At 47.9% G+C, this 13,097-nt stretch overlaps 1 protein-coding gene across 1 annotated transcript in view; it reads right to left on the bottom strand.

The window, feature by feature from the left end:
* The window catches only part of LOC119374983 (homeobox protein homothorax), a 348,064-nt gene that overhangs the window by 205,948 nt on the left and 129,019 nt on the right, over positions 1-13,097 (bottom strand). The window contains exon 8 of the mRNA XM_049411114.1: positions 3,513-3,648. Within this exon, the coding sequence (XP_049267071.1) occupies positions 3,513-3,648 (136 nt within the window). The remainder of the gene's footprint in view (positions 1-3,512; positions 3,649-13,097) is intronic.

The raw sequence follows: 13,097 nt of genomic DNA, 5'->3' as shown, positions 1-13,097 counted from the left end.
TAATCCGACATTTGACTCCCTTTTCACACCGGGTGTTTCCCATATATATACTCCCAAACAGAATGATTGCCACCAGACTCCCAATGAAGCACTATATATATACTACAGTGATCCGACGTTTGACTCCCTTTTCACTCCGGGCGTTTCCCGTATACTCCTTGATGAAGTGCGATACCGTATTCAAGTGACGTTTCCTTGCACGTGATGCTATCCTGATTGTGGCTTACACGAATGACGTTACACTTCAGCGACAACTGATACTATATTTGACTCCCTTTTCACTCCCAGAGTTTCTCGTGCTCCCCGATGGTAGGGTGGCCTACCGGTGGTGTGCGGTCCCGCTACCTGGCAAGTGTATTCACACATACTCTTGAATCTGACGTGTACGAGGGCGCCTACACTGCAGTGCTGAAGTACTCGCCAACTAAGAAAGTATTACAAATCTTATAAAAACAAAAGAAGGTAGGTAAAATCTGTATGTGGAGTTCATTGTTTTAGGCTATATTGTTTTCTACACAGCCCTATCGGAAAAAACAGCGTTTCCAGTGCCTCCCAGTGCCTTTCAGCGCACTGGGTGGCACTGGAAACGCTGTACAGTGTGCCCCAGTGTACTACAGCGCGCTGGGAGGCACTGGGACAAACTGTACAGCGTGGCCAGTGCTGCCCAGTGCGCTGAAAGACGCTGGGAACACTGTACAGTGTGGCCCAGTGTCTTACAGCGCACTGGGAGGCACTGGCCACGCTGTACAGTGTCCGCTCGCGCACTGCGAACACTGGCAGCACATTGGAAAAAACTGGACGCACTAAGTGGAATTCATATAAGATTTGGTATTGGGTCGCAAGAAGTCAAAAGAAAAACATACGGAATATCTTGAAAATATTCTATTGTGTGTCCTGTACATATCTAGCTTTAGTTTTAGTTAAGCGACGGAGGTTTGTATACGCTGAAGCAATCATCTGTCGAGCGCTCGCGTGCGCGCTTTCTCTCAAGTGTGTGATCAAGTGTCGTAAATGTAGTTCATGTAACTGCATCGAAACAACTTATCATTCGCAACACAATATGACATTAGTATTAGTCTGATAATAACATCAACCTACGCTAACAGCTAGTCCTTCCATATGGGCTCGTACCGCTGAAGGTCGCACGTCACCGGCAACAGTGAGCCAATGTAACGCTCAATTAGGCCACCCTAGCTCAATCTCGGAGTTTTTAGCTTCTGATTCATGTAGTCGAAGGTGCTAATATGGCCTCGCTTGAGTCGAGTATGATCGAAACTACATTCTAACGGTTATTAGATTCTTCGTATTTGAATATCCACGTTCTTCACAGCGATCGCGGCGCACGGAGTACAGCTCTAAGCTTAACAGCCGGTTTGGCTAGGATGCTGTACTGCGGCTGTATAGTACGCGGAACGTAAACAAAAAGAACAGAAAATGTGTTCAAACGGGTGACGAAAACTAAAGCCTTCAGTGTGCAGGTCAGATGCACATTGTTGTTTACGTAGGTATGACTGACTGCTTAGCGAGCCAGTGCGATTGCCGCAACACATCTGCGGTTACGCTAATATTTTTTGCGGCAGAACGGGCCAGACAGACGTTCCGATCCTAGGCAGCACACAAAAAACAAACTACCTTCCCTTAGGTTCTCGCGAACACGAAGAAACTGAAATCTGCGTTTGTAAACGAGAAAAATGAAAATACTGGCTACCGGAGGTAGTTATAACATGAAGAAAAAAGTACCGGTGTCTCGTCTTCCAGATGTGGTGCAGCGGTAACGTGTCAGACTCAGGATGTATGCTGCATCGAGGTAGTGGGTTCGACTCCCGCTCGGTGTCCTTTTTTTTTTTTCGAGGTTTCTTTTTTTTTTTTTTGTCGCGGTGCTCGCGTATTAGCCCTAATTACGATCGGGGTATGACCACTGCTTCTAGAAACAATTTAAAAGCCCGATTTCGGCCCGTAACGGGTGGCCCAGTGTGCAGTGCGCCAGCGTCCAGTGTGCCGCGTGCAGCGTGCCAGCGTCCCAGTATCCATGGAGCGCCACACTGGTCCAATAATCAGGTATGGCACTGGGACAGTGCCACTGGGTTTTGCGATAGGGAGTGTAAAACTATACTACTTGTACTAGGGTTGCCTTGCTCATATTCACGTAGCATGAAGCAGAACACACGTATACACAAATAACATGCAAATAGTTCCCAACTTGCATTTACTGTTTGACTTCAATGGTAACTGGTTCATGATAAGGACATAAGAATAGAGTATCTCGAGAAAACAAGATTCGCGTGCAATCTTCCGTACATCTCCTTTTAGTACACGGTCCGTTCCTTCAACTGCGCTATAAGCTGGTCCAGTGAACCATATACAAAGCAGAAATCTAGGCGATTTGCTGAGCGCGAACTGTAGAGGAAGACAAACAGCATAAAAACACAACATAAGCTCCCGTGTTCAGCGCTTGTGTTGTGTTTCTGCTCTGAGTCTTTCTTTACAGTTCGGGCTACTCCTGGAGCCATATATAACAAGAAAGGCCCGTTGAAGCAAAATGTGAGCATTATAGACCTCGACAACCTGGATTCTTGCCTCGAACCAATGGCCTGTCAGAGTCAATTAGACCTCAGCAGTGTTGTGGCACACGAAAGTGGAGAGGAGAAGAGAGAGGGCGCGGCACGCGTCGCACGACAAGGCAACGGCGTCAGTGACGAAGAGCCGCGTTCGTCACTCACGACAGCCAACGGCGCGGTGTCATGGCGGAAGAAAGATTTCACGGAGGCCTGTCGCCGCCGCCGACACCGGCCCTCCTTTTAAGCGAGACAAGACACTGATAGAGTAGCGCCTCCGCTGTTCGCTGGGGCACCACCACCCGACAACAACAAGAACGACGACGAGTGAACTACAAGTCGCGCTTGTCGAGCACTTCATCGTATCCGTCATCGCACTCCCCCCTCTTCTTGACTGCTCACGGCTATAACTCCTTTCGTTCACTCAACCATACATGTCACACATTCTCTCTCTCACTCTCACTTTCTGCTCAATGATCCTCTCCTCCCCCTTCGAAAGCAGTGGTCGGTTCCGAAGGCTAATCATTCATCGCAAGTTTGAAAGGCCAGAAGTTTTTAAACAATATGTATACACCAAAGGGAAAGACGATATCAAAGAAAGAACTGCAGGTAACGGCAGTCCATGCCTCTTCCCGACAAGGGCTGCTTGAGTGCCGCCATATTACCATCTGGGGTGTGCGTGACCAATCCCCCCCAAGGGCTTGAAGGTCTCACATGGTGCCGCCATATTGCCCTCTGGGATGTAAATATGCAGCACAAGGACTACCGTTCTTTACAGTGAGCTCACCGTAGAGGTAATCCAGCCTCAACATGAAATTAACCAGCAAAGAGACTATCGGACGTTGAACTAACGACGCGAGTAGATTAGTACAATTCAGAGTTCGAAACCGCGGCTATAGTAGTGACGCGGTACGATATAATATAGCAATAAGGCACATGGTAGAGCACGGCACTCACCCGCTTCGCTGTTGTTGTCGGTGCTCTGCTGTGAGCTGGGTTGCTGGGGCATGGGTCCCGGAGTGCCCGCCGAACCCGTAGGTGAACGCACGTCGTCCGCTGTGCCATACGAGTTCAGGGACTGCGAGGGGGGCCGCTGTATGGTACACAAGAGAGGTCACTTCGTTAATCACTGCACAGAACACCGATCGAAAAGCCTTAACTCATAATAATATTGCAAACTCGAAATCCCGGGCAGTTCTGGACAGCACAATGACCAGTTACAGGTCCTTTCGTTGGCCACTGTGCAGCCTGCAAGCTGACGAACGCGCTCGACTCGTAAGTTACAGCCTCAAATCTTCAAGCAGCCCAATGTCAAAAACGTTGTACTGCTTAAGATTAACGTGGTCGGATAACGTCGATGTGATGGCCTTGTAAATCTGTGCTATCTGTAGCACACTGCGAGAGCCAGCTACCAAGAAAAAATTGCGAACTCATTGTCCAAAGGAGTACTGCTAAAGACATGCCATTGTTGAGCCATCGCTATCCAATGTAAGAACAGTGGTTTTCGACAAAAAATTACGGCAGCTCTGAATTCCTGTGCGCCCTGAGTACAATGTCTATGAACTTTGATGCCGATTTCGGGAAGCTGACAAGTCAGGAGGATTGCTTTTCGGACGAGAAGGTGTTCCGTAACTGCACCGTGTGTCGCGTGCGTTGTGTTTTCTTTTTTTTTTATGTGTCGCGCTAATACATGCTGCAGTTCGGCAATGAAATAGTTACACTCATATTCGCGCGTCTCGGAAATCATGTCAGAGCTTTGGCACATGAACCCCCGGTATTCAATTTCAATTTCCCATTGCTATTCCCACAACGAGACTGTGAAAGTCGGTGCAACAGACATCTGATGCCAGGGTGTCGAATGAATCACCGAATAGCTAAGTAAGCAGAACGGACGCCTGAAATTAATTTTTACTGACCTACGACAATTACACGACCCACGGGTACGTGCGAAGTACATGTAGATATACAGATATATATCAACTGACCGGCTTTGTCGGCGGCGTAACCTTCGCCTCGAACGCCAGTACAAACTGCCCCGTGCCGCGCAGGGTCGTCAAGATATACGGCGCTCATTATTATTAGCCCGCGTACAGCGTTGCCCCTTCTACTATTTGCCGCAATCACGGTTCGCACCTGCGGCATATACGTACAACCCCTCCACATCCCCCCATAACACCCTCCCCCCTCCCCCCAACCTCAATAACCGGTGGTGCCCTACTTCATATGCCGCAGGGATCGCTGGCGTTGTTAGACACAGCAAACAGCTGCGCACAGGAGGAGACGTAGGTACGAGAGAAAATACAAACTAAGAAAGAAATGAGCAGGAAAATAATAATTAGACGCACGATGTAAGAGAGATCTTAACGCCTGATTACGGAGAAATCGGGCGAACGGTCTAAATCAATCCACGCAGTCGGCCAACGCTCAAGCCTTCCTCTAATTGGCCGTATAATTTTGCTGAGCTCGGTAACGATCCCCCAGTTCGTTAGTTATGGAGGTCACTTCTAATTGTAATAATCAAGAGACGCTTTCTAGTTTGAGTGGTGAGACGGCTGCTGCTTAAAAAAAAAAAGAGTTGTAATAGGGCATCAACACTAAGCCTGTCGGTACAGCGGGTGCTGTGAAGACAGAAAAATAATAAAGAAAAGGGATTCGGGCTTTAGTAATGGTAAATTTAATGTCAGTAATTAAAGCACGTCGTCGCAAACTTTGCCGCTATATGACTCACCGAGTAACAGAACTACTAAGGAAGCTGATTTCGACGGAATACGAACACAAGTATAAGCGCGCAGACACAAAACGATCCACTTAGGAGTGCCAGTTTCGGTAGGTTCCCGCAGCTGGTTTCTATATAGCGTACAAGCTTGCTCGTTTACTACTTTATTCTGAGGCTGCAGCACACCGTAGTAGTGTGAGTTTTAAAATGTCCTCGGACAACAACTGAACGCCCTTCACGGCTATTCTTAGCAGCGCCTTTTAAACGGCTCTGTAAACTGGACAACTAACGTGCGAGTGTGTTTGTACATTCGGTCCCCACCGGCGGCCATTTCTTTTCTCGTGCGCTTTTATTTACCTTTATTTCATGATTACCACACTTCAACAAGATAAAACTACAAAAGACGCCTCCTATGCTTTGCTTGCCTTCACTGTCACTTGCTCTAATACATGGCTGTGTCCTACCAACAACGAACCTCTCTATGTATTCCCCTTGTGATTCGCATTCAGCGATATGGGCACTAAGCTCTCAAAGTATCAGGCCTATCGGTTGGTCCACACCAAGCTGTATTCAGGATTACGAATACATCGCCAGACTAGTGTGCCTTCAGCACACGAAAGACTTGATGATCGACCTTTTACCGAAGAAAAGGTCTTGGGATCCTGGCCTCATAGCTCATCATGCAGACCCAGAAAACCATACGAGATCTTCTGCAGTTCTTGAAGGCAATTGACTCAAGGATTGCATGTAGGTGGCTGCCCTGTTACATGTGTATTGCGAATTGCGTGCACTCATGATTTCTCTCTTTCTATTCTTTCTATTCCGCTTCCCATGTGTAGGGTAGCAAACCGGACAATCTGGTCAACCTCCCTGTTCTTCCTGTATTGCCCGTCCTTTCTATGTGTTCTTGTGTTCCTGCATGGTCACGTTCTTGGCGCCAAGTTTACTGTTCATCGATGAACATGCACCAACTAGCCCAGCAGCAAGTACTGCTGTATTCCCTCTCTTTTTTTTCCCTCTTTCTCTCGTTACTCGCCTAGCGCTGCAGTAACGGCTGTTCAGAAGTCCCAATTTCTTCCATGACAGCACTCAAAATTGTACTAAGCGTGTTGAAGTCTCGCTACGCGCTACAACGGTTATTATACCACTGTCAGAGACACGTGGAAGAACCATGCTCGGGGCACCCTTCACGCCGAGCCCATACACATCCATGCCATGCATGCCTCAACGCACGGTTCTTCAAAAGAGAGGACCCCAAGGAGGCTCGAACCAGGAGGCCTATTTCAGGCTCTACCCCCCTCCGGGTTCAGAACCGAGGTGGGCACACACGCACGCAAGCTGCAAATAGACGACGCCGCGCGGCGGTGACGTTATCTACGCGATCAAGCACGCGCGCACACACACACACACACACACACACACACACACACACACACACACACACACACACACACACACACACACACACACACACACACACACACACGTTGTTGCTGCTGCTTCTTTAGAGTACAGGAAGAGATTGCGACTGAACGCCGCCGACGACACGACTATAGGACACGAACACCGTGGGGTCTCAACCCATCTTGACCCCTCCCCCCTAGCTCCTTACCTCTTAGCCCCCCCCCCTCCCCCATCGGAGACGACAAGATGAGGATAGAGCTTGTGGACAAGACGGGCTCCGCAGGAGTCACACCCGAGACCTCCCTTCAGCGTGCAGTACATGGGGCTAGATATATTTTAAGCCTAAACTCGACTTCGCTTTCTGCGGTTTATCCCGAGAGGCTATGTATGCAGGCAGGCGCGGGGTCAACGTATCCCCGGTCCTAAAATTAACGCTCGTATGCCATGCAGTCGCCGTGCAAGCGCGACAGAGAGAGAGGCAAAGAGGTAGAAAGGGAAACAAACTGTTCAGAGAAGGTGATCGCAGCTCTTCATGGAAATGGAAAGCTTGTCATTTGCTCAGAACTCTAGCGGGAATCTACAATGTGTTATTCAGCCATTCATAAAGAATTAGACGTCGCAGATGACCAAAAACTTCGTACTGCTTCGGGAACCTTACATGTGGTCCAGCGTCTCCCAAGGAAGCACCGACGACGTAAAACAAATAATAAACAGATAAAGAACACAAGATGAAAATATGCAACGTGTGTGATGGAGGGTATTGCAGTAACTTTGCTCATTTCTGGCCGTTTAAGCCAACACGTATTGGATCGTGTGCACGCTTCACGAAGGCAATTGTCTTTTTAGCTTCCGTTTTTCGTGTCACTAGGGAGGCTTTGTATGGTACCTTGATCTGATTATCATACCTTTTTCTCTATTTATTTTTTACTCGTCCTTTTCTATCAAGTTCCTTAACTAAGATTTTGGTATTACGTGGTCCTCTTTGCGACAGACCTTTCCAGGCTGAGGAAATGCTAAAATGCTTAAGTTTCCACCGCACCGCTGATCCTTTTTCACTGTTTCACGGTCACCACGAGCACAGACTGGCAACTTGAGTCTCCTACAGAAGCGACAGGACATGCGACCAAGCAGTCATACAAGTCAATAGACGGTGTAAGGTACAATGTTGATCCTCCCTAATTATAGTGTTCCTGCAGTGAAAGACAAAAGTCGCGGTCCTTGTGGCCAAACGTCAGCCTTGTACGTTTACGAACACGTTGCTTAACGTTGGCCTGTGTGACCAGCGTTTTGTCGTCCGGCAAGTTGACCTTTGCCTCTAGGCCAACGTTGAATCATCGTATATCGCTATCGTAGGGATAGCGGGCCCAATATTTGAACAGTTCAATGCCTTTGGTGGACTGTAAGCCACTGCTTCGGTAACCTTGGCGAATGTTGACTAGTGCACAACGCACAGTCATCGAGCAATTATCCATTTGACCTTAGGGCAACTTAGAACAAATGTAGACTATAATGGAAGAAATGCTCGTTAACCCCTTCATTTAGCAAACAGTCGTTTGTTAACGAAAAATTTCGGGTCCTGCGTTCATAATATTGGCGAGCGTTGGATAATGTACAACGCTCAGCCGACCGGCAGGTCAACTTTCAACCACTGTACAATGTAAAACTGACTTAGATCTTGATGTAACGCTGACAAAGCTGGTGCAGCATTAGCCAAGCACTACACAGTAGCAACCATGAACCTTCGTTTAACGTTAACAAAGATGGACCAATATTTAGCTTATGCTAGCCTAACTCTTTGTGTTGTGCAATCGACACGCTTACGACGCATGACAGCGGCAGCCAAGTTCAAGGAGTAGAAATATAGTAAGGGCGACTGGGAGAAAGTTGGGCGGGGGGGGGGGGGGCATAGGAGAAGATTTGGGGGGGGGGGGGTGCATGATCAGCGTGCACCTTCAAAAGTAAGCCCTGAATCGTGTGAGAGAATCAGGGAAAGGGAACCTGAAGAAGAAGACGAAAGAAGCAGGAAGGAAGAAGGGCGAAGTTGCAGCGATACATCTTCATCCATCACGTGTCCTGCGGACCTTGTCTCGAGATTGCGCTCGCTCGACTCGTCCTTCCCCCTCCCCTCTCTCTCGCCCATCCTATGCCACCCCCTTTCGGCCTGTCTAACCGCTATCGCTTCTTTCAACTTGCTAATTGGCTCCGTAGCCGGTAATGCGGGAGGACTCCTACAGCTTCTATGGCTCCGCCAGAGACGACACTGACACTGCATCATTTCTGTACTCTCCTTCTCTATTACCGTTCTCTCTCTCTTTTCTCGTGGTGCGCTTAAATTAGCTTGCAGCGTAAACACAGTCATTTGACGTCAATAGGATGGCTGGACGAGTTGGTAACTGTTCTTTTTAATGTAAACGAAATAGACAGGGACGGAGAAACAGGACCTATTTTCTTGCTCCGTCCTTGTCCATTCGGGCTTTCCGTTAGTGATCAATCAGTTAACGTCAAGCCAAAAGCGAGGGGGGTTGGGGGGGGGGGGGGGACGACGCAAGACCCAAGAAAGGATCACGTTTCAATTCCTGCATCCTACGAGAACTTAAGGTCAGCTGTATTCGAAATAAAACGGCTAGAAACAGATTACACCGTGAACATCATTTTTTTTTTCTGTAGATCCAGGTATAGGCGTGTGGACTCGAGCTACGACTAAGAGATTTACCCCCGTATTCTCAAACAAGCTTCGACTCGAATTTCTTGCTTCACTTGACCGAGCTGAGCATAGCGCCGCTGCTTCGACTGAAAATGACGCCGCGCTTCTCAAGAATTGCTGCAAAATATCGCTAATATTTGGTTACTTGTTCTGCCGAGAGACGGCGCTCCGATCGATTTTCTCAAGTCAAGTTGAAGCGTTGAGTTGGGGGACGTTCCAGAATACAGGGATTAGTTTCACTTAGCTGAGTGGCAGCGCCGAAGAAAAAAAAAAAAAAAGAAATACCCAATTCCTGGAGTCGAATATACTGATTAGTCTGTTTGGAGTGGGGACTGACAGGCTGGGCTCAAGAACGTTATTCGATGTCACTGTCATCGTCATCATCATCACTTGTGTTTCCTGTGGACGGTTCTCCATTGTCTTCAATAGAACACGATAAAAGTCCACCGCAGCTGACACCCACTTGCAAGTTTCAACCAGAAGAAGGTGTCGATTCGAATACAATACCGGGCGCCTCAGAATGAAGGAGAGCTTTCGAATCCTCAGGTGCACTCTCATATCCTTCACGCCCAAGATCACGCTCAAGAGCATATTCGCCTAAAAGTATGTTCAATGTAAAGTACGTCCTCAAGAACATTCTCGTTCAAGAGCACCATCAACAGAATCTTCACATCCTCGAGATCGAAGAGCAAGTCCTCAAGAGTATCCTGATTTGAATGCACACGCAAGATCACGTCCTCATCCAAGAGCGTCCACCGTACCTTTGACACCCAAGAACATCATCAAGAACCGGAACCATACGCATTCACACGTCTGTTACTCTTCTAGCACAGGATTACCGATTAAGTGGGTTGGGTAAACGCATTCAACGATAGCAATTGCAACGCTGAACGACAAGCGGCGGTCAGTTTCGGCGGGCCATTATGTCGATGTCGTAGTGACGCGGTCAGCCCACAGGTGGCGCGAGTGGTTCGAAAAATCAACGCCTCGCCGCTCTACAGGCTCGCAGGTGGTGACGCGATGTTTTGGCGGGCGCTGCGGAAAGTGAACAGAGAACTCTCACTAGCACGAGTGGGCGCCCTCCGTTTCGGTGCGGTGTCGTGCGGTGAAGCCAGCCTCAGAATCCGATCTTGGCAATGTAGATGTCGTAGCCGGCATATTTTGCGAATTGCAACTCATTTCGCCGCGCACAGTTACTCGTGGTCGATGCTTGCTGCTGCGTCACTGGTATACTTCCGAGAATGCCCTTGGCTGTTATTCGAGGTTAGACAGCTGCATAGGTAGAGGTACGCATACACGTAGAGCAGGCCCGTAGCCAGGGATTTTTTTCGGGAGGGGGGGGGGGGGGGGGGGCACGTGCTGAAAACCTTGACTATTTGAGAAAAATACCTATTTTCATTATTTATTTTTGGTAAAAACACGTACGTCACCAAAATTTCGGGGGGGGGGGCGCTAGCACCTCCCCCTTCCCCACCCCGCCTGGCTACGGGCCTGACGTAGAGATAAGATAGATGTAGGTTCGAAGCTATCAGACAAGTAAACCCCAAGAAACCAGACTCGCAGAAGTCAAAACACGAACGATCACGCAAGCAGCGAAGGAAACGTCCTAATGAAGGATGGGCGCCATGGAGAAAACAATGTGACAGACACATAACCTTTCGCATCCAAGCGTTGATGCCATCAGAACTGCTTTCTTGTTTTTCTACGAGGGATTAATCGCGGTGTTAACTGTATATCGGAAGTAATCAGTTCTATATTGTTTATGTTCACGCACAATGCAATGTAAGTATTAACACCCGACATTGAAAATACTAATGTTATCCTTCTCATGACACATAATCTATCACCTGCCTTCATCAATAACGAGATGGAGTCGTGAATACGCAGTGTACAGATGATTCATTGCAACGCCCACAGAAAGTGCTGGGTCCTCAGTATCCTTACATTCTAGTGTCCATATATTCTATGAAAGCAATCTGTATCGTCATCACGAATAAGAAACTTGAGTATTCTTAACAGAAAGCAGCATGCTTAACAGCATGCTTTCCGTGTGTCAGAAGCATAACTCTCTAAAGTCTCTAAGTCAGTCATTTCTATGTCTGCGCAATCGAGAGACCTAGTTCATATCTATATATGTGGCTTCGTCTACAGACGCTTCGATACGGAAGCCAAAGAAACGGAGCTACCTAATACTACTACTACTACTACTACTACTACTACTACTACTACTACTACTACTAATAATAATAATAATAATAATAATAATAATAATAATAATAATAATAATAATAATAATAATATGAGGGGCTCCGGAAATTTCGATCATCTGGTGTTCTTTCACGTTCACTGACATAGCACAGTACACCGGCCTCTAGCATTTCGCCTCCATCGAAATGCGACCGTCTCAGCCGAGATCGAACCCGCGACCTCTGGGCTCAGCAGCCGAGCCCCGTAACCCCTGTACCACCTAGGCGGACGAAAAAAAAAAAAAAACAGAGCGACGTGACCTACTTCCCGGCCCAGCGATCAGTTTCAGAAAAACCGTAAACTATGCCATCCAGCATCCACCTGACAACGACGCAAACCACATACGACTTCATCTTTCCACCCTGCACAAACCGAACAGATCGTTCTAAATCGATCAACCTGTGCCACCTTCTCGAGGCTGCTAGATCCTTCACGCCCTTCGCTTCCAACCCCTTCTCTAACATACACCCTCTCCTTCTCTCTCTTTACTCTCTCTCCCAAAGTACTGCCCGCTTACGAAAGGCACACGGCGGCCTCGCAAACCGTAGCCTCCTCGCTGTATCTATATTTCCTACCCCGTCCAACTCACTCGATAACTGACCATCACTCTCGAAAGCTCTTCCGTCTTTCTGAGTCCGCAGCACCACCCCAAACCAATCACCGCAATCAAAAAAGTCCAACGGCGCATGCGTCATCTTCAAAAGCTAGCCGCCGCGAGCGAGCACTCTCAAGCCTTCATCATCTGCCTCTCCCGTCAGATAGCGCTGTCTGCCCTCCTTGCATGTACTGCCTCTAGACTGCCTCCACTTCCCGTAGTGCGCATGCGTGGGAGGGGAAGGAGGCCGAAGGCGAAGAGGGAAAGGGGGGTGGTTGTGAGAGGGCAAGCAACCCAGTCGCCTAGAAGTGAAAAAAAAAAAAAACCTTTTTTGACGCGAAAATTACGGCCTTGAGTCGTCCTGCCCAAGACGTCAGGAAGACTAGAAAATGACTGATAACAGCAGAAAGAACTGCAATGGCGGTTACGAAAGAACGAGCCCTTTCTTGTGCGCGCGTGGACGGTCCCAGAAGAGGAAGACACTGGTGTGTGTGTGTGTATATATATATATATATATATATATCAGGCACGTAGCCAGATTTTTTTTTCGGGGGGGGGCCCAAGGCCTAATTATTCGAAAGAAAGTCTTTTCATAGTAAAAAGAAAAAAAAGTTGCCCGGGAATATAAAAGGCTGGACGAATTTCGGTGGGGGGGCCCGGGCCCCCCGGGCCCCCCCTTGCCTACGTGCCTGATATATATATATATATATATATATATATATATATATATATATATATATATATATATATATATATATATATATATATATGTATGCATGCATTCCTCTAGGAGCACAATGACATAAAAACAACAAGAAGCAGAAGAAGAAGAACGTGCAAGGGAAACAAAGCCGGCCGAGCACGCGCGACAAAGAA

This window comes from Rhipicephalus sanguineus, chromosome 11, assembly GCF_013339695.2.
Source record: "Rhipicephalus sanguineus isolate Rsan-2018 chromosome 11, BIME_Rsan_1.4, whole genome shotgun sequence".
Taxonomy (NCBI): domain Eukaryota; kingdom Metazoa; phylum Arthropoda; class Arachnida; order Ixodida; family Ixodidae; genus Rhipicephalus; species Rhipicephalus sanguineus.
The sequence above is the reverse complement of the archived record's forward strand: the minus strand, read 5'-3'. Positions and strand labels throughout refer to the sequence as shown.